The sequence below is a fragment of the Erythranthe guttata genome, chromosome 8, assembly GCF_056151865.1.
Source record: "Erythranthe guttata isolate IM_541 chromosome 8, IM_541, whole genome shotgun sequence".
Lineage (NCBI taxonomy): Eukaryota > Viridiplantae > Streptophyta > Magnoliopsida > Lamiales > Phrymaceae > Erythranthe > Erythranthe guttata.
The window spans coordinates 22,048,387-22,074,541 of NC_142540.1; the positions used below are offsets into that span (position 1 = coordinate 22,048,387).

The window sequence follows — 26,155 nt, forward strand, 5'->3', positions numbered from 1 at the left end:
AGATAGTATAGATATTAATGAGGAGAGAGAAATGAGAGGAGAGAGAGTGTAGATATTAATGAGGAGAGAGAAATGATAGGAGAGAGAATGTAAATATTAATGAGGAGTGATGTATAGAAGGAGAGAGAAATGAGTTGGTTGAATAAAATATATAGGTTAGTTAGTAGGTTTTGGTAGGTTTGAAAATTGAAAAAAATATGAATACTGAATAGTGTATTTTCAATAGAAATTTGATAAGAGAAAATGAGAATTTCTGGATAAAATTGTCAAACAAACATGATATCGGTTTTATGAATAGTATAAAACTGGAAATGAGTTTTGGAAATAAAAACAAACACCCCCTTAGTGTTTCCAAATGCTTTTAGAAATAGACGATGAGTTATTTTTTGTACATAATCAGTTTTTAGGTGTTTGCAAAACAAGTTTTTGCTTTTACTTATCTTAAAATAAGCTTTTTTAGCTATAATTTTAAAAGCACTCACATACCTGTTTTTTCTAATTTAATTTACTTTCCAGCTAATTTGCTAACACCCCTAACTTTTAGAAATAAACACTTATTTCTAACTTAACTCGTAATCACTATCTTCTGATTTTAAATAAGATTTTGCAAACACCACCATAACCCCACATCGACCTCCTTATTCACAATAATAAGTTTAACAAAAAAACTCATCCACTTATCTTTTGTCGAAACTACCCCTCAAAATATAATTTAATTTAATTTCATCCTTCAAATCCTATTTATTCTAATATTACATGATGACCCCAATTTTTACTCTAACATTATTTAATACTAATACTGTTGTAAATTCGTCTATTTATCTAGCTCTTTGGTTTGTGTTTGCGGAAATACATAAGAATGTAAATAACAAGAAAAAAAGAGAAAGAAAAAATGTAAAGAACAACAATCCGTAGAGAGAAAAATGTGGGATGTTTAGGGGAGGGGAAATTCTTATTTATATAGGTGTAATCCACCGGAAGTTACAAATGAGTTACATAGGAGTTACAACCACTACAATATGTGGGGATAATGAGGTAGTGGGAAGTTGAGAATCTATAGTGGAATGGAGGTTACAACCTCTCACGTGTTAGGATAGGAAGACCCATATTTTCATATTATTTACAACACTCCCCCTTGGGGATTCCTATCAAAACACTACTGTGCTTTTCATGTTGCCTCGTTAAAACCTCCGAGTAATAAAAACCCAGTGAGTAAAGGTCGGACTGAGAAGAACGAAGAAGTAAAAACTGGATTACGCTTTTTTTTTTCTCTCTTTTTGGAAGAAGAAGCGGCGCACCACAGCTAGTAGACATGGCCACGGGCCGGGTCGGGTCCGGGTCGGACCTGCCGGGTCCGGGTCCTACTTTTTTGGGACCCGAAACCGACCCGCGTGGAGGCGGGTCCGGGTCCGGGTCGGGTTCACTCGGGTCCTCCGGGTCCGGGCCGGGTCCGGGTCGGGTCCGGGTCCAACATCGGTTCTAGAATATTTTTTTTTTTAATTTAATTTTATTATTTTCGGGTCGGGTCCGGTTCGGGTCCGGGTGGACCCGAGTTTCTAGCCGTTGAAATTAAAAAAAAAAAAATTTTGAATTTCGGGTCAGGTCCGGGTCGGTTCCGGGTGGACCCGAGTTTCTAGCCATTATAATTTAAAAAAAAAAACATTTTTTGAATGCTCGGACCGGGTCCGGGCCGGGTCCGGGTCGGGTCCGGTTCGGGTCCGGTTTCTAGCCATTCATTTTCGAATTTTGAAAAAAAAAATAAAAAATTATTCGGGTGGACCCGACGGGTCCTCGGGTCGGGTCCTCGGGCCCACCCGCCGGGTGGACCCGTCGGGTCTCGGGTCCAAAATATCGGGACCCGAAACCGACCCATACATTTCCGGGTCCGGGTCCGGGTCCATGGTCAACGGGGCAGGGCCGGGGCGGGGCGGGGCAGTCGCCGGGTCGGGTCCGGGGCAGGTCCGGGTCAGACCCGACCCGTGGCCATGTCTAACTGCTAGGAATGAAGAAGAGAAGGTAAATTAGGTGATTAGGTTTGATATAGGCAAGTTGTAGTTTGTAACTTTGTATGTTGGGCCAATTCAAATGGGTCATTAATTTTTAAATAAAAAATTTGCAGCCCAGTCCAAATTGAAAAGTCATGCCCTAGTTAGAATAAAAATATTGAATATATGTATAAATGTATAATAATTTTTAAATATATTAAAAATTCGGAAAAAATCGGAATTATTCGGAAATTTTCGGAATTATTCGGAATTATTTTTGGATCGGAATTCCGAAATTCCGAAAATTTAATATCAAATTCCGATTCCGATCCGATTTTTTTTCGGAAAATTCGGAAATCGGAATTTCGGAAATCAGATTACAAAAAATAGTTCCATAATCGAAAATATTCGGATCGGAATCGGCGGAAATCGGAAATTTCGTTCCGATTTCCACCCCTATCCACATCACATACCACAAAAAAACCCACATAAAAAATTCCACACCCTTGTTACCGACGATTACTGAAAGAAATATATACAGAAAACTATATAACAGCTGAAGAATAAACTTGGAATCGTGTGAATATATTAATCTTTTGCTATGTGTAAAAACAATCAAAATCCCATATAAAAAATTGCAGCAAACAAAATATAATCCATTGCAATTTGACGAAAGAAAAAAGAGCCAACCCTTCTTACTGCTTCGCTAATAAGATTCTTCTTAACAAGAAAAATTCTTAGATCTAGAATTTCGTCAGAATATGACTGTATATGATAACGTTGTTGATTACACACACGAAAAAAGCATGTCTTTCAAATATGTAACGTATGTAATGAGAGATCTAGTTCGGAAAAATAATATTAGGCTTGTATCTCACATCTTATTATGTTTCGTTTAACGGACCTCTAGCATATTAAACCAAGAATTAAAAGAATGGGGTTAGGGTTATAGCCAATTTTCCATTGTTTCATTTTATCCCGAAAATTGTAGAAATATTCCGGTTTTGTAGATGCTACATACGGCGAAATACATCGGGTGATTTTAAACCATAGATCTACACATGATAGCACATGTACCCCTGTGTATGTGTGCTTAGTGACTTGTTATTTGTATAGACCTACAGTTTAAAATGACCCAATGTATTTATCGGATGAAGCATCTCATAGACCAAATATTCCCATAATATGCGTGTAAGTTTGACCTATGTGCTCCGAAGAGTTTGATTTTTTTGTTTGACTTTAGATCAAATGGGAATATCTCCTAATAAAAGTTTAATATCTTTTTTAGTTCGATATAAACACAAGTAATGAATGGGGTTAACTCATGAAGACATAGAAGCCGGAAAAGAAGAGAAACCATTAAATTCTAATAATGAATAGGCGCATTGGCGAAGCCAGAATTTCATCACTTGTGGGACCGAATATACAAAAAAATTGCATTAAAAAATTAATAACAACAATGATTGTTCCAAGAGTGACGCGTTTAAGATATTGTTACATGGTGGGATTAAATTTTCGGGGGTTCGTGGGCAGCGTCCCTGAAAAAAATTAGGATTTTTGTTATTTTTAGAAGAATAGAAAAGGACAAACTGATATTTTTTGTATTAATCTGAATTTGGATAGACTAAACAATAAAAATTTGGTGGACTTGAGTCCGCCCTTGCTCGATAGTGGACTCGCCTCTGGTTCCATGTCACGTAATTTCCTCATCCCACTTGTTCGAATTATTTATCATTTTTCTTTGTTTTCTTCAATTAAAAATATTTATTATTATTTTTTATATAAAACTTAATTATTAAAAATTACAAGAGCACAATATAAAGGCTATAAATTACATATACATATATAGTAGTAAAAAGAATTAAACTTTGAGGAGGGGCCATGGCGCCCCCTGGCCCTACACTGGCTTCCCCACTGAATAGGCATGCAAAACAATTCTGCTGTTGAAGCACTCTATATTTATGAATCATCACATTAAAAAAAAATAATGTCCAATGTTCATGATAATTAATATACATTGTTCTTGTACACAAGGAAATAAGAACAAGGGGCAACAATTTAAGAAAAAAATAGGCACATGCGTTTTCGCTGGTTGCCTGGAAATGTCGTCAAATTTGGTGATTTCTAGTCGGAAAGAAGCAGCAGGGGTGCTGTTGATTAAGGAGAAGTAGACGATGGAGGTATTTTTGGGATACCTTGACGCCTTAATTCAACGATAACACTATCCATGGATGGGGGCTTCAGTCCAAGTGGCAGTGGCAGCCATGGCTTTGCTATAACGTCCCCAATAGCTGCATCTATCCTTTCCTTTGACTGTATTGTACATTTCACACACAGAGTAAGTATTGCGGAAATATGTGAACAAGATTAATAAGGAAATAATCGAGGAGTAAGTATCTCCTAATTCATATTTTACTCTTGTTAATACATGTCGAATCACAAATATCTACACCTATTTATACGAATCCTAGATAAACATCTATCTAATGATTAATGTACTTGTTTATTCATGTAACATAGCATACACTGTACATGTATGTGACAATCACTTACATATACGTTTTTACTACACCGTATACGGACATTGGTGTCGTTACATGAAATGACGAAACAATGTATCGGTTAAAATATAATTTGCTGATATATTTCCCTTTTTTCTATTTTAACGAAAACAATCACATTTAATTTGAAAAAAAGAGGGAGGGAAATAGAAAACTGACTGGGTGAACATCGGAAAGTGGTGGTTGGGTAAGTTTTTGTCCAGCTCCATCTATACAAAGGTCAGCCTCTACTACTTTGCCCGGAGCTGCTGGAATTAACGGCGACTTCTGTAATTAGGATAATAACATATATTTGACTCTTCAAATAATTAAACCACATCTAGTAATTAATATTAATTCGGAACAAACAAACAACAAACAAGAGAAAATGAATGGAATTAATAATTGAGAGATGAACGTACAAGAGAAGGTTTTGTTATCACGGTTTGTGGCAAATGCATCGGAAAGCTGCAAGGTGTTCCCGCTGCATTTTGAACCTATGTATTTAGGTATACATATAACAATACATATTAAACAGTGCGGACGTGCTTAACTATATATTAATTAGAGTGATGCATCGCTATTACAACATATGTTTATGTTATGCATACGTATGATCGATGACTTACATATTGGTGCCAAAAAGAAGGGTCGGGTGGAAGAGGATGATGAGGAGCCAGCTGCCATGGTGGTGGCGGAGGGTGTTTGTGCCACATGTGCATCAATGATTGGTCAATAGATGGATGACCCCATACGTGTAACGGTCTAACTAAATGAGGCTGCATTAATGGTGTGGCCGGAGGAAATCCCGTGTTATAAGAGGGTGCAATATTATTCCAATTAGGATGCAATTGATTATTAACCATCGATCTCTTCTCTGTTCCGTACATCTGCCGCCTCTGACTCCAGCTTGCCGCCTCCGCTTCTCGTGCTAGCAAATGTTTCCGATGTGATCTATATTTCTGCATATTTATATTAATTAATCAGATCGAGTATTTTAATTTGGAGATGACGTGATAATAATCACATTCTAATTCCTTCTAATAACTTTATTTATGTTTAATAAAATGAGGTCGAACAAAAAACAAACTTTATGTTTAATAAATTAATATGTAGTAAAAATTGAGATTTGAAGATTTTATGTCAGTAAAATATTTAAAAGTATTAGTAAATATGTATTTTTATTTAATGTTTACATTGGTTGGCTGCATTATTATGGGGCTGCAATAATTTCCAGTGTATGGAAAGCACAAAACTGACATGAAATCTACTTTTGCAATCCCAAAGGGTTATTCAATTGTCTGTTAAATTATTAGCATAATTTTGAAAAAAAGTATCTTTATATATATATATATTCTGATACAGCCAAGAGCTTTTTCCACATGAAGACAAATGAAAGTATATATATATATATATATATATATATTATTCTGGCTCGTTTCAGTGGCTGTGATGTAATAATTATTTAGAGAAAGAGTGTGAATTATTAGTTGGTCGAGTACAGTAGTTCTCCTCTCACATGTGCAGCCATAAACTTTTTAGTTTTTACCCCACAAGAAGAAAGTGGGAGAAATAATTGCAATTACATGAATAAATGGTTTGATTGATTGCATAAAAGTACATTGTTTATTCGAATTAAATTAATATGATCTTTGATTAATATATTCGAAATTAATAATAATAAAATAAAGGTGGAGTAGGAGATTTTGAGAATGATAGAAATCCATGGAAAGTGTTGAATGTAATGTAAGTATAAAAAATATATAACATACTTGAAGATGGCTGGCAATGTTATGGCGAGTGAGGCAATCGATACCCATAAGCTCAAGAATCCTGGATGGTACTGCCTTATCCACCCCTAATTGCTCCACTACTTTCACAAACCTCTTATGCAGTTCTGCCGTCCAATCCACCTGCACAAACAATTCAATTCTTTCAATCTCTAATTCCAATTATTTAATTCAAAACACTAATTATAATAATAAAAAAAAATCATCATTTAATTATTTGCCAACCATTAAACAATTCAACTTCACTTTCATCGTACATAGGATATAGGAAGAATCATTTAATTAGAAAGCAGCCCGGATGCGAATGCGAATGCGATGCTCCCAACTAACTAACTAACCCATAATAAATTAATTAAGAGAGATATATAGTGCAATTCTTGATCAATATATATATATAAATACCTTTGGTTTCTTCTTCCCGGTGGGATTCTTAGATCTGTGATGAGCCGAAGAAGAAGATTTTTTACTCTTCACAATTTCCGGGGAAACTGGCGCGTGATCTTCACCACCCAACATTTCATTACTACTACTACTTGCTACGGATACACCAACGTTGTTGTTGTTGTTGTTGTTGTTGTTGTTGTTGTTGTTTGTGTCAGAATCATCACTGCATTCATTGCTAGTAACTGATGAGAAGTCAGAAACAAGAATGTGATGATGAGATTGATCCGTCTCCAAATCTGGTAAAACGTCGTCGTCTCCTATTCCCATGAAGAGCTCATCAAAATCAATGCTGTCAAGAAAGTTATTACTGAAACCATCAGGAGGATAATCATCATTAATCCCTTCCATTAAGAAATCGTATGGAATTTGGATTTCCCTTTCATTGTTGTTGGACACAGCAGCAACCATTATCTATATTATATGTATCAATTACTCAATCAATCACGTGACTAGATGTATAGATAATTAAGGCGGACGATAATAATCGAGAACGAGTGTAATGGAATATTTGCAGGTTAATTAGTACTGATATTGACTCCTGTATGTATATTCGGCTTCGGAGGAAGAAATAAATGTGGAAAATATATATTATTGAGATTTTCTTCTTAGCTTGATGATGGAAGGAGGGGCAATAATAAGTGGGAACATGTGTACTAGCTGTTGGGTCTTATTCAGTTGTTGTATGCACACACTACAGTCGGTGTGTGTGTGTGTGTGTGTGTGTGTGTGTGTTACTGTGGTGAGAGAATGGTAGAAGTGAATCTCCACCACAATTTGTGTAGAGGGCGTGGTCTACGGCTTTGTTTTTATTTTCTTGTTTTGGCTTCTTCTCTATATATATTAATAATATTTCTAATTCTCAACAATTTGTGTGTGGATTTGTGGATGTCCTTTCTTTGAACTTCTCAAAAATCTACCGAGTGTTTGTCCGTGACTTTGTTTTTCATTGAAAAATTATATACTCTTTAAACACTTGTATAATATTTATATATAGGGATGAGAGTGGATCATAGTGGGTACCCTCGAAATAGTGTAATACCAGAACCGTTATTATTTAATATAGTTCAAACCAGAATCATACAAAAACCATTTAAATTATTAGAATATCACAACCGTTACCACCAATATCCAGATACCCACGGATATCTATTTACCATTTAAATTATGGTAATAGAATATAATTTCGGGACATATAACATTTAAGTAACTCTTAGAACAAAAAAAAAAAGAGAAAAAAAAAATTAAGTAAATTATACAGAATGAAATAAGAAACTTCACAAAAATTGATGTTCCATGCAGTGTTCTAAAAATCGGCCGAGGCGGAGGCGGTTCAAAACCTTTACGATTTTAGTGTAGAAGTTTGAAAATCAGTTTTTTGCCTGTGAGGCGGTTTTAGGCGGTCAAACCTTTAAGGCGAGTCAAACTCGGTGGCAAAAATCGGTCAAAATCGGTTAAAAATCAGTTTTTTTCTTTTTTCTTTTTATAATTCAAAATAAAAGTTAGATTTTAATAAAAGAAAATATGAGTTTATGCCTTATTTTGTTTATGTTAATTGTTATTGTTAAAGAACTAATGATGTATGCCAGGAATGTTCAAGATTAAATGTAAATTCAAAAAAATATTTATTTATTTATATTTTATAAGGATATTTATGTATTATGATCTTATAATTATTAAACTTTTGTTATGTTATTAGGATATATACAACAAGAAGAAGAAGAAGAAGAAGAAGAAGAAGAAGAAGAAGAAGAAGAAGAAGAAGAAGAAGAAGAAGAAGAAGAAGAAGAAGAAGAAGAAGAAGAAGAAGAAGAAGAAGAAGAAGAAGAAGGAGAAGGAGAAGGAGAAGGAGAAGGAGAAGGAGAAGGAGAAGAAGAAGAAGAAAGAGGAGAATGAGAAGAAGATTGAGAAGGAGAAGGAGAAGGAGAAGAATGAGAAGAAGGAGAAGAATGAGAAGAAGAAGAAGAAGAAGAAGAAGGAGAAGAAGAAGAAGAAGAAGAAGAAGAAGAAGAAGAAGAAGAAGAAGAAGAAGAAGAAGAAGAAGAAGAAGAAGAAGAAGAAGAAGAAGAAGAAGAAGAAGAAGAAGAAGAAGGAGAAGAAGAAGAAGAAAGAGGAGAATGAGAAGAAGATTGAGAAGGAGAAGGAGAAGGAGAAGAATGAGAAGAAGAAGAAGAAGAAGAAGGAGAAGGAGAAAGAGGAGAAGGAGAAGAAGAAGAAGAAAGAGGAGAATGAGAAGAAGATTGAGAAGGAGAAGGAGAAGGAGAAGAATGAGAAGAAAAAGGATAAGGAGAAGAAGAATGAGAAGGAGAAGGAGAAAGAGGAGAAGGAGAAGGAGTAGAAGGAGGTAAAAGGAGTAGAAGGAGAAGGAGTAGAAAGAGGATGAAGAAGAAGAAGAAGAAGAAAAAGAAGAAGAAGAAGAAGAAGAAGATAAGAAGAAGACGAGGACGACGATAACAAGGAGGACGACGAGAAGGAGGACGACGACGACGAGGATGAGGAAGATGAAGAGGAAGAAGGAGGAGAAGAAGCAGGAGCAGGAGGATCAAGTGGATCAGGAAGAGGAGGAACATCAACATAAGGAGATGGAGGATGAGGAGGAGGAAGAGGAGTAGAAGAAGGAGGGGCAACAAAGAAGAAGAAGCAGGAGCAGGAGGGGGAGGAGGAGGAGCGGGAGAAGGAGAATGATGAGGAGAAGAAAAAGAATAATAAGAAAAAAAAGAGAAGCAGGGGGATGAGAAAGAGGAATAAGATTAAGAATGAGAAACAGGAGGAAGAAGAATCAGAAGCATGAGGAAGAATAAGAAGAAACATGTGTGGGATGAATGGTTGTGAATAAGAAACAGAAGGGTGTGAGAAGTTTGTGTGTGTGATATTAAAAGAAAGAAAAATGAGATTTTTTATGTTTGTGAGATAGTAATTTTCATTAAATGTATAAATGTCATTAAGTATTTATTGTTTAGCGGGCATTGAGGTGAGAAATAATTGAAATTTGAAATACCCATCCCCCCTTTGTTAAATTTGTATTATTTATTATTTCATATATTTTATATATTGACACTAGGTGTGTGTGTATATTCATTGTAAGATGAAAAATATATGTTACAAAGTACATAATAGTACTGTAATTTGAATTTTACGGATATATTTTAATATTATTTGATCGATTTTTTACTACAATTTGTACTATTATTTTTTTAGACAGTTACTTTTTTTCTTTTGTTGAATGCGACCCCGCGCAACGCACGGGCACGGTTACTAGTTTTAATAAAAGAAAATATGAGTTTATGCCTTATTTTGTTTATGTTAATTGTTATTGTTAAAGAACTAATGATGTATACCAGGAATGTTCAAAATTAAATGTAAATTAAAAAAAAATATTTATTTATTTATATTTTATAAGGATATTTATGTATTATGATCTTATAATTATTAAATTTTTATTATGTTATTAGGATATATACATGATGGAGATATAACTATGTTTAAATATCTTTTTATATATGTTTGGAGTATTTATAAATAATATTTAGAAATATATTATATTAAATTTTAAAAACCGATTTATTTCCGATTTATTACCGATTAATCGCGAGTCGGTGCCTGACCGACTCAGACCCGATTACCGCTTTTTACAACCTTGGTTCCAAGTCAACAAAATGATGATTAAAATAACAATATCAACTAAAAGATATTGGAAATATATTTTCAAATATGAATTTATGATACACAAATAACACAATTGACTCGAATGATACAAAACTTCTTATATACTCGAGTAATTCATTACGTACTGAAACCAGAAATTATTTCATACTTTATTTAAGATTTTGCCAAATTATTTTTTTATTCATATTATGTAAAATTAAAAAATAATATATATATATATATATATACTAGGAGAGTCGCACCGCGCTATGCGCGGTACGTAATGCTCCGTATATGAAATTTCACAATTTGTTATATATTTTGACGGTCAATTATATACGATATCATATAGTTAATTTAATGCAAAGAGACAGTACAATAGAATAAACATAGTTTCAGGTAGCATATTACATAAATTGCTTAAGATATTGCCATATGTTGTAAGCAACCACAAAAGAAATTCTGAGTTCTAGTTTTATACAGAGATATCCAATTCAAAAAGTTGATATAATTAATAGAGGAATGATATAAAAATTACATGGCAGTACGTAAAAAAATGCAGCCTAATATTAATTTGTTCTACGGCTGTAACCAACAATCTAAGTTAGAGATCTTTGCTGGTAGGTGTTCCACAATCATCTTCGACGGGCAATGATGGATCAACAATATCTATGAAAGAGATACGACAAAATTAGCCTAAATAGTTGAATCGAAAAACTAAAAGAGAGAATAGGAAAGTCACTACATCATATACGTATTAACTTACCTTCATCAAAAAGCTTTCTAGAAACAATTGTTTTCTTAGGAGTCCCAGAATCATTAAGGAAATCATTATTTGCGGGTGAATCCATGTGAAGGGGTTGCTTGTTCATATCCTTTTTCAATTGTAAGCTAATAACAAGATATTGAGTTTGAGAAACATTTCTCATGACATTTTCTTTTTTCTTTAGCTTCATCAAAAATGTTTCTCCAGCCATTTCAAAGTTTAGTTTTTTTATATCTGTACTATCACCCTGCATGATTAAAATCATCAGATCATAAAAATACAAAATGTACTTCAACTAATTTTCTTTCATGCAACCATTTTTTTATTGCATACCGCATTGTACATCTCCATGCTCATTGTGGAGTTGACTTGAAGTATTTTGGCAGCAGCATCCCCAAAGACAATGACATCAAGTTCTTCACTACCATCATAAATATTGAGGAAAAGCTTTGCCCTGAATTATGCATATATATAATATAAATACGATGAAATTACTATGTAATTTCAATTACTATTTATTTATTGTAATTATACCTCGGCTTTGCAAGAGCATCTTCCTTGCAACTTGCACATGTATATGAATGGTTTAGCTCTGCATCGACACCAGAAAAACATTGATTGCATCCCATGTAGAAAAACTTTTGATCATAGTCTGTTATTTTAGCTCTAACCCGAACCACAAATTTGTCTTTCTGCTGGAATAAGATTTGTCAGAAAACACGTAATAGCATATTTAAAATAGTAAAAATGTTTAACGAATAAATTACTTCTTTCAGAGCTACCGCATCGATCAAGGGGTAAATTTCTTTTTCAGTAGTTGCGTGAAATGAGTCTTCGTGAACGAGATATTCCTTGCTGGCTAAGGCATCAGATATTATTGTTCCGTTATTTGCACGCCTACAATTTATTATTTCAAATGAGTTTCTAATTATAACAAAATTGTACAATGTATATAACCTTTATGTGTTAAAAATACCAATAAGTACTTGTACCAATTTTTCAAATTTTGAGCTTCAATAATCTGGGGATCCACTGTTATAGCTGTTGTTGGAGTTGATGCAAGAGAGATACCTTTTTATAATAGAAATAAGTACGTCATTATAGCCTTGGAATATTTTAAATTTTATGGAGTCAAAATTATATGTATTATGCAAAATATATTTTTTATGTACCATAGTACGAAGAAACAGAGAGTCGTGTTGCTCTTATGATTGGCATATTTTCTTCTGCTTCCTCGATTATCTTTCCTTCCGTCTCAGCTACACTATTCCACAGGGTTAAAATTACTGGCTTTTTGCTGAAATAATTCAATATTGAAACATATGATTAAAAAAAGTGTAATATTAAATAATTAAAATAAAATAAAATATTGACATAATAATTATTTACGTACTCTTGGTTGATGACGGCAAAATCACGAACAATGTGTTGTTTCCCAGAAGCTACAATAGTTCGCATCGCCCGTTTCTCAATAACTATGACAAGAACATCTGTTTTGAGGTAGAATAAAAAAAATTAATACATGGAAATGCAAGGAATTTATCATATTTTATTAAAAAAAATAAGAATGTCGTCTATACCTTTCAATTCATCATTTTGTGTGCTGCTCTTCAACTGACCAATTGACGCAAAATTTAGATTCGTTGCTGATCTAGGGATAGCATGTCCTATCTCGTGACTAATTGCAGTTCTTGCAGTTATGATCCATTGATATGGATATCCAAATTTATTATACTTTTCAGCGAGAGGGGTAATTTTAGCATTGGAAATTTTATATGTCTCAAATAGTACGAATACTTTTTCGAACTTTGAAATATCATTATCAAATATAGTTGCCATAGCCTTTTGTCCCTGTTTTAAACAATCAAATTATAATAATTTAGTATTGCAATTATTTCTCTTGAAGTTATATTTAACTGGTATTATGATAGTAAGACATAATAAGAACTTACTGATCCATCCGCAAAAACAATCCTCTGGTAACGTTTGGGACTTGAGTACGACTGTTGTGGTTTTGCTATGTCATGTACCACTACTTTTATGCTCCAACGAGGAATACTTGGCAAGACGTCTTGGATCCGATCTAAAACAACTGAAGTCATCCTGCATAAAACAAATTAGCCAAATATTACTAATATTATACAAAAAAATGTGTACAAAACGTTAAAAACCATGAAAGTATTTAAAAACTAATAAGTTATCAATATAATTTCATTATAACAGTAAATTATTCTGTATAAAGATGGCCTTGAGCTAGATTGTAAATTTCATTGTAAACTATATTCTTCGTATATTGTACAGGTACAAGTGCTTTTTCACATGATGGTTGAATCAAGATTTTAACCGCATCAACTGATATAGCTCTTGACAGTGCAACATAAAGTTGCCCATGTGAGAAGACTGTCTCTCGTAGGTAAACTCCAACAAAATCAAGTGTCTGCCCTTGAGCTTTATTTATAGTCATAACAAATACAAGTGGATCCAAGCACATGGATCTTAAGTACTTGGTTGTTAAAGAAAGAGTCCAGAAACAACAAGTGTCTATAGAAAATTTAAGCACAACTCTTATGATTGCTGATCCATTAACCAAGGGATTGCCTATAAAGACATATGAGGAACATGTTAGTAGAATGAGTTTTTTGAGGAACCCATAATTTGATGAGTTATGATTATATAAAAACATATGAGGGATTATGTAATTTATTTAATCAAATGTTTATGTTTTCCTGTTTGCTATTATGTGTGCACATATTATATTTGGATTTAACAGGATTTATCCTAACAAGACCAAATTAAAGGGGCTATTATGGATTAGAATAGTAAGGGTTATTAGTGGCGTGATACATAGAAGGGAATATGATAAATGAATCATATAACCGCTATGATTCACATTAATAACTCAAACTAGTTATAATATTAAAGTACTCTATTTACCTATTATGGTAATCACCTTAATTTTCTTTTAAAATCGTGATCACGTGTCAAATGTTTTGTATGAAGAACCCACCGAGTCAAATAATTTTTTAACTTATTTTTTTTTCTTAATCGATTTAGTGGACCAAGTGGGAGAATGTTTGTTTTACATTTTTTTAACGTTTTATTTTTTGGTCCACTAATCTTTATTTTAATTAATTAAATAGTGGGTAATTCAATTATGATATTAAGGTGATTTTATGGTAATTGATTTGTAACGCTAATGATAATAAAAGACCGTGATGGGTGGGATTTCTCTTCTGCCGTTACAAACAATGTTATCAGAACCGGACCGGTCACAAAACCGGATAGGCATTCGGGTCACGGTTGGACCGTTCAACCTGGTTCGACCCGGGTTTTTTATTTTTTAATTATTTTATCAATTTTAATATTTTATATGTATATTTTCTATATATATTTTTTTATTTTACACACTCTCTTCTATTTATTATTAATTTTTAAATATATAAACTATTCCCTTTATTATTTCTCACACCCAATTTTTTATTATATATTTTTTTACTTTTCTATCTCTCCTCTCTCCATCTTCTCTCCTCTTATCACCTACCTCTCTCCCGTCTCTCTCCCTATTTTTTTCCAGTTTTTTTTTTTCTTTTTTTTTTTCTCCATTTTCTTGTTCTCTTTTATCACTCTTATCACTCCATATCCAACAACACAATCTATTCCACCCACGACCCAAACTCGTCGAATTCCGCCACCCACCGCCAGATTTCCGGCCACCCACGGCCTACTCCACCCAGATTCGGCCACCTCCGGCGAATTTCATGCAGATCCGGCCACTAACAAACACCGGCGAAGTGTTTTAGATAAGAACCCGGGTCACTGACCGGTTTCCGGGTTCGCCGGGTTTTGCCGGTCGAACCGGGTTTTTGACATTTGACCCGGGTTCTTGAATATCCCGGTTTTCGGCGTCAGACCGGACCGCTTTCGGGGCGGGTCGCGGTCGGACCGGTCCGACCGGCCGGTCCGGTCCGACCGGCCGGTCCGGTCCGGTTCTTCTAACATTGGTTACAAATCAATCGTGGCCCTCTTCTCTCGTCTATAAAAGAATCCACAACTCTTCTCCTCAACATCAGACGCAAATTGAGAATTCCATCAATTACAGAAAAATCTTTAGTGAGTTGTGATATTAGAGAGATAAAGAGGAGAAGGTGTGCTACGAATAAGATTCTCACAAGGAGATTCAGAGGAGGCATGGCTAGGCTTAGCTTGTAGATTGCTATCATCCTTGTTCATCATCTCTATCAGAATCCATGGTGAACGGTATGTCGATAATCTCAATTATGTGATTATGTTCTAAAGATGAATTTGATTTTAAGATTCTGTGATTAAGGTTTTTCGCATAAAGTTAAATAAAAGTCTTTCACGACTTTGATAAAGTTTTCAGGTTTGCAAATGGCCTTGGACCAAAATACAAAAACTTTCGGCTTGCTATGTTAACAAAGCCTCCATATCCGACATCCAATTAGTTCGTATTAGCAATTCAAGGATACAAACAATCTTTGGATACACTACGTGATGAAGAAAATGTATTTCTAGAACACGAATAAGCCTTCTACAGCCAACGTATGCGAGATCGAGGAAGTCGTGGAGGACGATTTAATTCAAGGGGACGAGGATTCACTATTGCTGGACGCCACAACCCAATTGGAGAGGCAAAATTCCCACACTGGTCAAATACAATCGAGTAACAATGGCCAACGAAAAGAAAGAGATGTGGATCTAACACATCATGAATCTCGGGCTTCCAATAAAAATGACAAAATCATTTGTCAAATTTGTCAAAAACCAAACCATGAAGCTATTGATTGTTGGCATAGATTTGACTACTCATATCAAGCTGCCGAAATTCCTCAAGCTCTTGCATCAATGACCATTAACGATGTCAATGACCAATCATTTTACGTTGACTTAGGGGCTACGTCTCATATGACAAATAATTCAGGTAAACTCTCCATTATAAAACCTTATTTTGGTGAAGACGCGATTTACTTTGGTAATGGTGAGTCTTTACCTATATCTCATACTGGTGATGCATACACCATTACAGAAAAAAGTAAATTAAATTTAAAAGATGTGCTTGTAGTTCACAATTTGAAAAAGAATTTATTATTTGTGGGAAAGCTTACTTGTGATAATACTTGCACTGTTGAATTCACTGATAATGATTTTGTTGTTAAGGATCAGCATCAACGAATAATAGCAAGGGGACCTAAGAGAGGAAGACTTTATGCTCTTGATGATTTTCCTCATGAGGCATTAAGTGGAATAAGAAAAGGTGGCTCTTCTTCAATATGGCACACACGGGTTGGACATCCAAATTCAAACATCTTTTCTTTTTTGAATGAAAATAAAATTATTAATATTACAAATTGGGTGAATAAACCATCTATATGTGTTAGTTGTCAAATGGAAAAGAGTTGTAAACTACCTTTTCAATTATTAAACAGTTTAGATTGAAAATGGACAACTTAATTCGAGAATTTGGATTGAAAGTAAACACCTTAGATGAATACAATATTTCCAATGATTTTGCGATGGAAATTAGGCGGTCGACGGCGTGGGTTGGTGGGAGAGGCGGAAGAGTGGAAGAATGGAAAAAATGCTTTTTTTTTTTTTTTTTTTTTTTTTTTTTTTTTTGTGGATGTGGTTTTGAGCATGGATGAGATGAAAGATAATACGCTATTTTGAGTCTAAAATGATTATTTTCTAACTCAGTTCTCTAACTAAACTGTCCGATAGACATTTAGTAAAATACGAAAATATGAAAGAGTATTAGTGTCCATGGGGTTTAGCGAACTTCTTCTGAAGTAATTATGGATACTTGAAAATTGTTTGGGAATTCAACCGGGAAGGGTTTGATAGTTTACTATTTTGTTATTTTTAGTTACTAGTAAATTGCGCTAATCCGTTGTAGGAGTTCTTCGAACCGAGGGGTTGAATCACTCGGTTTCCGTTTATGTTATTGACTTGATTTATTTATTTTATTTTTCAATTTTAAAAGTACAAGTCAAGCGCGTGGCATAGATAAAATCCTAAGAGAATAGGAATATTAACCAAGAAAAATCCTTTGGATTTTATTCTTCACATCTAGGATTACGTCCAGGATTCTTAGATAATAATCAAAGATAAGGAAAGAAACAAAAATAAACGAAGAGTTTCAGAGTGAGCATTACACAATCGCCAAAATTATCTTTTGAGTAAAAATAAATAAAAAAGAGAATAGATCTTCCATTTTTCTACCGCATAGACTATTTTGACACCATGGAATGAGTTTTTCTAGAAATAAAAATGCATTGTCATAAATTCAATGTTTTTTCATTAAGAAAAATTTAAAGGCATAATTTAAGAGATTTTGAAGGTAATCTAACCTTAAATTAAATGGCTGAATTTAACAATCCCCAATTTCAAAAGAGTGATGAGATTAGCAAAAGAAAAAAAAAAAATGGGATACCAATCATATACTATCCACGTTGCCGCTAACTATTGGTTATTGAGATTCTTACAAGGATGATATGTAAGGCTCAAAAAGCCTCCGCCGCGCCACCACCAAACCCCAACCAAAACCACCAGTTCGATCTCCGGCGTTTGAAAGGTTCAAAGAATGGCCTTGAGCAGCATCTCCAAGCTCAACTGGGCTGCAGCAACCAACAAATCCATCCACCACCATTCTGATTCTTACTTTAAAAAAAGAATCAGAATGCAGTCAAGTGGCGGCGGAATGGCGGCTGAATATGAGGAGGGGCAGCTCGAAAGACCGAAATGGACTGGTGAAACTCCACTTTCTCGGCTCGTCGGAGCTCTCATTTCCTTCAAACCTCTCTATTCTCTTCTCAAACTTGGTGCCAGACAAGTTCTCATCAGGTTAGTTAACTCTCTCAATTTTCATCCAACTTTCTTATCTTATGTTATGTTATGTTGGTTAATTATCTGTTAAATGTTATTGAAGAATTTTAATATTTAAAAGTGGAAATTGGGGTTTCACAGTACAGCTGAGAAAACAAGCATTCCTTGGAGGGATATGACTAACGAGATTTTGGATTCCGATGTTTACAAGGAGAAAGATGCTATCGAGGATTCGTCAATTGTTTATCCCGATTGTAATTTCCTTTTTCCTATTTAATTTACTTTTTTTTTTTAATGAATGATTGTGAGTATGAATCAATAAGAAAAGCAGTCTCTTGTTGATAACTAGTGCATTTAATTGATATTAGTGCAGTGCTTCAATGGGGCACAAGCCCGTCGTTTGATTGAAAATTTATACAAAATCTTTGAGTAAGCCAAAAATCATTTAATAACTTGTGGCTGAAACTTTAATCCCGAATTATCAGGAATTACAAGACCTCATTTACGTACGAAGATAATTCCTTTTATAGTTAGTGATCTTTGGATTAATAAGCCACTGCACTTAATATCTCTACAACTCCTGGCAAAAAGTTGTTTAGGACATACCATTTGGAATTTCCCGCCAAAAATTCAATTGGTGATTTACCATTTAAAGTAGTAAATTCATGATTTAGATGTGCAATTGCCATTCCTGAAGGTTTTATCTATAACTTTTTATGCAGATTATCTGAATCCATTCCATGCATATGACGAGGGAAACCTCTCTTGGCTGGTAATTCATCCATTCTTTTGCAATTGCCATTCCTGAAGGTTTTATATATATGTTTGTTGTTCGCTTGCACTGTAGTGCATTTCTTGGTTCGTATATCCATTGAGATTGGATAGTGAGATTCCAAATAGGATTTTAATTTGAGGGAAAAAATAATTATTCGATTCATATCTGAATACAGGTTTATGCATAGACTTATATATGTCTCGCTTTCTCCCTTCATTTCAAATGGTTACATTTAAGATTGAAAGTAAATTGTTTTGGTTATCAGACATTGTGTGTTGACCGAGATTACTTTCAGTCTCACCTTTTATTGCATTTTTTCCTTTCTTAGTTCTATTTTTATTTGTTGAATACGAGACTGACATTGTTTAATTATTATCTAATTGTTGGAGAATTAAATAAAGTTTATTGAATTTTGCTAATGTTGAAGTTTTAAACGAAAATGGTTGGTATACTAAGTAACAGGCAGCAGCAGAAGCAGAGGCTGCGACAATGTCAATGGTGAGAAGAGCAATACCTAATGCTTCTTCTCTTGATGAAGCAAATCAAATTGTTCGTGGAAATTGGCTTCAAGCTATAGAAACCCATCATAACCAATATTCAGGATATTCGTCAATTCAAGACATTTTAGATATCGGATGCTCTGTTGGTGTTAGCACTAGATTTATTTTAGACAAATTTCCTTCCGCCAAAGTCACTGTAAGTTTCGATTAGTCGGATTTCTTGTAAACTTTTTTTTATGTGGCAGAAATAGTATGATCTAATTAACTAGTGGAAAGTAGTAGTTCGATAAATGTGACATTAATTTTGCAGGGACTAGATTTGTCTCCTTACTTCCTTGCTGTTGCTCAATATAATGATAAGAGAAGAAATCAGGGAAAAGAAAAAGTCAAGTGGATCCATGGAAATGGTGAAAATACGGGTTTGCCCTCAAAATCGTTTGACCTTGTTTCAATTGCTTATGTGGTATGTATGCCTCATTCTCTCATAAACATCATTTCTCGTTCTTCTTATCTGGAATAGCATTTTATTTTATTTTTATTTATTTTTCGTCTGGATTCTTTGATGGTTTAAGTACTAAGGTGAGTTCATAAAAAGGATTTGAACGATTTCCAAAGAAAATAAATTGTAAATGAAGATTTTTATTTTTCGAATTATGGATTCAATAATGTTCAAAATTCCTGAATCCATCTAGAAGAACGTATGAGCAATTTGATTATGACAAAATTCTCGTTTCCACTTTTCCATAAATGTAGTTTCACGAGTGCCCTGAAAGAGCAATCAAGAATATGGCCAAGGAAGCATTCCGGTTACTTAGGCCTGGAGGCACTTTTGCTGTGACTGACAATTCGGTATTTTGCGATGATTTAAATTAATTTAAACCGTATTTTCAGAATCATAATAAATTCCGGTTTTAATATTTATTACTCACTAAGGTTTTCATTTTGTAATATTTGCAGCCAAAATCAAAGATTCTGCAGGTAACAATTGTTCTCACTTTATCATGTTTTTAGAATCATGTTGCACTACTATGCCTTCAATTGTAAAATGGTTATTATTAGATAGAATAATTTGCCATGTTTTTAATTAATATAAATATATAAAATAGGAACTATCACCAGTGCTGTTCACATTGATGAAAAGCACAGAGCCATTCTTGGACGAATACTACCTAACTGATCTCGAAGCAGCACTTGAGCTTGTCGGTTTTGTCAATGTGCAGACCATTTTAACTGATCCTCGACACAGAACTGTCACCGCTACCGTCCCATACTCATAATCAATTTCATTTCTTTTGTAGCATTACTATTACTATTATTCCATACCACTCTCTTTTTGTACAAAAAAGATTTATTTTACAAACACTTTCTTAGAGGTATAATTTTGCAAGATACAAATTCAATTTGAACTCTATGAGGGCAACCTTAATGAACTTCTCAAGCTCCTCGTTCTGTACCGGCTCCGCCACTGTATATTTTTGGTAAGAACTTTCTGATAGTCTCTTTGCTGCTTGCTTTTCAAATGTTTCTTTTGTGCATCGATTATTTGAGACTCATTTGCTGGTGTCTCGACGTTGTCTTCAATAATGTTCCAACAGTCTTGAGATTCATGACACAACTTCATTACATTACCTCAATAGTCGAAATATTATTTTTCATTGAAATGAGGCCCGAGATAAGCAATGATGTTAGCCATTTTTTCGTTGCTCATGATAGCAATTTGAAGGCTAGAAGTATACAAGAAATATGGTGTAGGAGAAAATCTGAAAGTACGTTATTTGTGTAAGCTATTACCATTTTACCTCCTAATTGTTTTCACTTTTGCGCTTTGTCATCTGAACAAAAAACAGTTACACGATGCCCCACTTAAACTTGATTATTTGTGCCAATTTGCCATATTTGGCAAAGTTTCTGTTACGTGAAAAAATGCGGGCTTTCTAAAATAGAGATGCAATGGACGAGTCAGAAGAAGTATTGCATGGGAGAAGAGGAAGAAGATAACATGAAGAGGATCTTTTATTAAATCGTGTTTTATTAAATCGTGTTCACGTTTCATTTAGTTAGGTAATTAATAAGCGCCAATATAAGACCGACACGTGGAAGAAGGGTTTAGCTGAAAACACTTTCAGCTCCCCTTAGAAACGTGCCCACGCTTTCTATTTAAAGTAGCACTTTCTACTTATAACCTAGTATAAATATAGTAAGGAGAGGAGGTAGCCGTTATTCTGATTTGGCTAGGTTTATCTTCGTCTTCTTCGTTGAGATTCTGAACAGTGTTTGAGGCTATAATTCTCGAAACTCTTTTCAGTCGTGAGCTTCCCGGATTGCTTCGTTATTTCTGTAATTCGTTTGTTGAAGTTTTATACAGTTGTTTACGTTAATTCCAACTCAATTTCTATATCTGTTTTTAGTACGTTTCAATTGGTATCAGAGCCGTCGGTCCTCTGCGGCTCTAGATCGTAGACAGTGCTTAACCATGGCGGATGGAACACGCATGGCTGACTTAAGAAAAGATATGGATCTGGTGCGAGAACAGGTACAAGCCATGGTAGACAGCAACGAACGTAGCAAGGTGGAAACATCTAAGACGATGGAAGAAATGAGAGCAGCCATGAGCTTAATAATGGCCAAAATAATGAACGTACCTAACCCTAATCCGACGACCGGAGAACAGCGGAGGCCAGATCTGACCCACCGGGGTCAGACCAGTGGCGAGGCATGGGGGTCAGAGTATCACATGCCGACTAAATGTTCACCGGTGGAATTTCCCAAATTCGACGGTGCAGATCTGAGAGGGTGGGTTTATCGCTGTGAACAGTTTTTTGATGTCGACGAAACACCAGCTACCTCGAAGGTGAAGCTAGCTACTATGCATCTAGAGGGTAGAGCACTTCAATGGCACCAGACTTATATGCGATCGCGGATTACCAGAGGATTACCTCACTGGGAGGAGTATGTGCAAGCCTTAAACAGCAGATTTGGTACCTTATTGTATGAAGATCCAATGGCTGAGCTAATGAATCTGAAGCAAACGGATGCCTTGCAAGAATACCTCGACCAATTCGACATGTTGTTGAATTGTCTAGATCTGCCGGAACAGCACGCTGTGAGCTGTTTATTAGGAGGCATGAAGGCAGAAATTGCTTTGCAAATCCGGATGGTCAAACCTAAAACAATGATGGATGTTATCAGTTTAGCTAAATTACAAGAACAAACCCTCAACCTAAACCACAAAAAACCTTTCAGCCAATCCCCAATTAGAGCCAACTACACCTCCAACAGACCACCACCCTTGCCACTGACCCGGACCTCCCACAACTCCCTTCCACCTAGAACCAACTACTCACCATCCCCACAGCCACGACCGTATATCAACCCCACCCGAAATTCTACCAACCCAATCATTCCATCAAGAAGGTTGAGCCATAATGAAGTGGATGAGAGGAGAGCTAAGGGGCTTTGTTTTTGGTGCGATGAGAAATACTCCCGGGATCATAACTGCCCAAAGAAGAGGCAGATGTATGTCATGGAATTAATGGAGGAAGACTCTCCTACTGAAGAGTATGCTTCAGTTGTCACTACTGAAGAGAGGCAGGAATGGGAAGGTGAAGAACCTACCTCTCAGGTTTCCATGCACGCTATGACAGGAGCCCATGATTATAAGACCATGAGACTCACGGGATCATCACGAGGGAAGACCATACACATCCTCATAGATGATGGAGCCACCCATAACTTTGTAGATGTCTAGACAGTCAAGAGATTGGGGTTTAAACTGGAAGAAATGAACCCTTCCCCGGTACAAGTAGCTGGAGGAAACAAACTTATAAGTCAGTAAAAGTGTAACAACTTCACTTGGAAGATGCATGGAGTGGAATTCAATGCAGAAGTTATGACTCTACCACTAGGCAGTTGTGACTTACTTTTAGGAATTCAGTGGCTAGTCACTTTAGGGGACATTACCAGTAATTATCAGCAGTTAAGGATGGAGTTCAATTACTTAGGAAAAAGGGTGGTATTGAGGGGACTTCAACCAAACTCCATCAAGCTTGTATCAAATAAAAAGCTGAACAAAATACTACAAAAACCTGAACAGATAGCCTATCAATGTCTAGGGTCTTTACAAGGGGGTAAGCAAGTTGTAGAGGGGTCAACTCAAACTGAGGAGGACCCTAAACATCTAGATCAACCCCCAGATTTTGTGGCCACACTGCAATCCATGGAATGTGGTCTTGGGGATCCACTCTCTCAGTTGTTGAAGGAATATGATGACCTTTTTGCAGAACCTGATACCCTTCCACCCCACAGATCACATGACCACAGAATTTACTTGAAAGAAGGTGCAGAGGCAGTGAATGTCAGACCTTATAGATACCCTAATCTGCAGAAAAATGAGATAGAAAAGATAGTGAAGGAATTGCTAGACAGTGGAGTAGTGAGAGAGAGTTCCAGTCCTTTTTCTTCCCCAGTGGTGCTAGTTAAGAAGAAAGATAACTCTTGGAGGATGTGTGTGGTCTACAGAGAGTTAAATAAGCACACTGTGAAGGACAAATTTCCCATACCTGTGATTGAATAGCTGTTAGATGAGCTCCATGGAGCTAGTGTGTTTTCCAAGCTAGATTTGAGGTCAGGTTACCATCAAATTCGAATGCATGAGGAAGACATCACCAAAACTGCCTTTAGAACTCACCATGGTCACTTTGAGTTCTTAGTAATGCCATTCGGATTGACTAATGCCCCATCCACCTTTCAAGGATTGATGAACAAGATTTTTCAAATTCATCTAAGGAAATTCATATTGGTTTTCTTTGATGATATTTTGATCTATAGTAAGAATCAACCTGAGCATTGGGAACACTTGAGAGTGACTTTAGAGCTGCTGAGAGACAATCAGTTGTTTGTCAAGAAGAGTAAATGTTCCTTCAGCACTACAAGCATTGAGTATTTGGGGCATATCATTTCTTCAGAAGGAGTAGCAGCAGATCCCAGTAAGACCCAGGCAATGACAGAATGGCCAACTCCCAAGAATTTGAAGGCATTAAGGGGGTTCTTGGGATTAACTGGATACTACAGACGGTTTGTGAAGGATTATGGCAAGATTGCACAACCTCTCACTCAGTTGTTGAAGAAGGATAGTTTTCAATGGGGGGAGGCAGCTCAGTTAGCTTTTGACAATTTGAAGCAAGCTATGACCCAAACTCCAGTGCTTGGGCTTCCAGATTTCACCAAGGAGTTTACTGTGGAGACTGATGCATCTGGAACTGGATTAGGGGCAGTCCTGATGCAACAAGGCAGACCTTTGGCTTTCATGAGTAAGGCCTTAACTACAAGACAATGGGGGCTATCTACCTATGAAAAAGAGCTTCTAGCATTAGTGACTGCAGTCCAGAAGTGGAGACCTTATCTCATTGGTGCTCATTTCACTGTGAAGACAGACCATCAAAGTCTAAAATACTTAATGGAGCAGAGAGTGTCTACATCAGCCCAACAGAAATGGCTAGTGAAGCTCATGGGGTATGACTTCACTATTAGCTACAAGAAAGGAAGGGACAATGTTGCAGCAGATGGATTGTCCAGACTTAACAGTGACACTTCATTACAGACGATGACAGTAGTTCAATGTTCATTCTTAAAGGACATTCAAGACACCTATGCAAGTGACCCTAAGTTGCAAGAGATCATCACCAAATTGCAACAAAATGCTGACTCCAAGCCCTCTTATAGTTGGGCTAACAACATATTACTCAGAAAAGGAAAGTTGGTGGTGGGAAACACTTCCCAACTGAGGCATCAGATCATTAATCACTACCACGGTTCAGCAATTGGAGGCCATTCTGGAATAAATAGCACTCTTCATAGGATTAAACAGCTTATGTATTGGAAGGGACTCAAGAAGGATGTCTATACGTTTGTACAAGGTTGTGATGTCTGCCAAAGGAATAAGGGGGAGAATGTGGCTTGTCCAGGCTTGTTACAACCTCTTCCCATACCAAACCGTATATGGGAGGAAATTTCAATGGATTTCATTAGTGGGTTGCCCTTATCTGGTGGAAAAGATACCATATTTGTGGTAGTAGATAGGCTGAGCAAAGGAGCACACTTCATGGCATTAAAACACCCTTTCACAGCTAGTGTGATTGCTCAAGTTTTTGTGGATCATGTTTACAAACTACATGGGATGCCCAAGGTGATAGTTAGTGACAGGGATCCTATTTTCATGAGCAAATTTTGGCAAGAATTCTTTAAGTTACAAGGCACTCAGCTTCACCCTTCGACCGCATACCACCCACAGACAGATGGGCAAACTGAGGTGGTCAATAAGTGCTTAGAGTGTTATCTCAGGTGCATGACGGGGGAGAGACCGAAGGAATGGACATGTTGGCTGCCATTAGCAGAGTGGTGGTACAACACTAATTACCACTCTTCTACACTCACCACTCCATATGAGATCATCTATGCTAAAAAACCACCACTGCACCTACCATATTTACCCCTCACCTCCTCCAATGATATGGTTGACCGAAGCTTGCAGAACCGTGAGGCTACTATTCGTATCATCAAGCAACAACTGGAGAGGGCTCAGAATAGAATGAAAATCCAAGCTGATAAGAAAAGGAGTGAACGGTCTTTTGAGGTTGGGGATTGGGCATTCATTAAATTACAGCCCTACAGACAGCAATCTATGAGAGCTAACACCTACCATAAACTCTCAGCAAGGTTTTTTGGACCTTACAAAATTCTCCAGAAGGTTGGAGAAGTAGCTTACACCCTGGAATTGCCCGAGAATGCTAGAATTCATCCTACTTTTCATGTTTCTCAATTGAAGAAGAAGATAGGCACCCAAATCAGTCAAAAACACCTACCCACATATATCAC

The 26,155-nt window shown here is 35.9% G+C and overlaps 3 protein-coding genes and 1 pseudogene across 5 annotated transcripts; 2 read left to right on the plus strand and 2 right to left on the minus strand.

Moving 5' to 3' along the window:
- Nucleotides 1–3,923: 3,923 nt before the first annotated feature.
- On the minus strand, nucleotides 3,924–7,567 carry LOC105965076 (transcription activator GLK2). 2 transcript variants are annotated; one of them, XR_016033271.1, is made up of 6 exons: nucleotides 6,718–7,530; nucleotides 6,298–6,438; nucleotides 5,155–5,487; nucleotides 4,948–5,022; nucleotides 4,706–4,791; nucleotides 3,924–4,298 (listed from the first exon to the last, which is right to left on the minus strand). XR_016033271.1 is itself a non-coding variant. In XM_012989588.2 (6 exons), exons 1-6 carry the CDS (start codon nucleotides 7,165–7,167, stop codon nucleotides 4,143–4,145), a joined length of 1,263 nt encoding a protein of 420 aa, XP_012845042.2. In that variant the 5' UTR covers nucleotides 7,168–7,567; the 3' UTR covers nucleotides 3,924–4,142. The 2 variants fall into 2 exon arrangements, 1 of the variants encoding a protein (XP_012845042.2); XM_012989588.2 differs by having other exon boundaries at nucleotides 4,706–4,813; nucleotides 6,718–7,567.
- Nucleotides 7,568–10,945: 3,378 nt separating this feature from the next.
- Nucleotides 10,946–15,400, minus strand: LOC105964905 (replication protein A 70 kDa DNA-binding subunit B-like). Its single transcript, XM_088821358.1, has 12 exons — nucleotides 15,337–15,400; nucleotides 13,672–13,765; nucleotides 13,120–13,270; nucleotides 12,748–13,018; nucleotides 12,561–12,657; nucleotides 12,340–12,464; nucleotides 12,160–12,238; nucleotides 11,935–12,064; nucleotides 11,702–11,859; nucleotides 11,501–11,621; nucleotides 11,168–11,414; nucleotides 10,946–11,070 (listed from the first exon to the last, which is right to left on the minus strand). Exons 1-12 carry the CDS (start codon nucleotides 15,398–15,400, stop codon nucleotides 11,006–11,008), a joined length of 1,602 nt encoding a protein of 533 aa, XP_088677484.1. The 3' UTR covers nucleotides 10,946–11,005.
- A 2,124-nt stretch (nucleotides 15,401–17,524) lies between these two features.
- Nucleotides 17,525–20,732, plus strand: LOC105965075 (hypothetical protein). Of its 2 annotated transcripts, none has more exons than XM_012989585.2 (8): nucleotides 17,525–18,025; nucleotides 18,149–18,261; nucleotides 18,730–18,779; nucleotides 19,245–19,478; nucleotides 19,593–19,745; nucleotides 20,036–20,131; nucleotides 20,240–20,260; nucleotides 20,389–20,732. In XM_012989585.2, the coding sequence occupies exons 1-8, from the start codon at nucleotides 17,766–17,768 to the stop codon at nucleotides 20,557–20,559; spliced, it is 1,098 nt and encodes a 365-aa protein (XP_012845039.2). In that variant the 5' UTR covers nucleotides 17,525–17,765; the 3' UTR covers nucleotides 20,560–20,732. The 2 variants fall into 2 exon arrangements, with proteins under 2 accessions (XP_012845039.2, XP_012845040.2); XM_012989586.2 differs by having other exon boundaries at nucleotides 17,654–18,025; nucleotides 18,154–18,261.
- Nucleotides 20,733–21,609: 877 nt separating this feature from the next.
- LOC148768825 (uncharacterized) lies at nucleotides 21,610–23,949 on the plus strand (annotated as a pseudogene).
- Nucleotides 23,950–26,155: the final 2,206 nt, after the last annotated feature.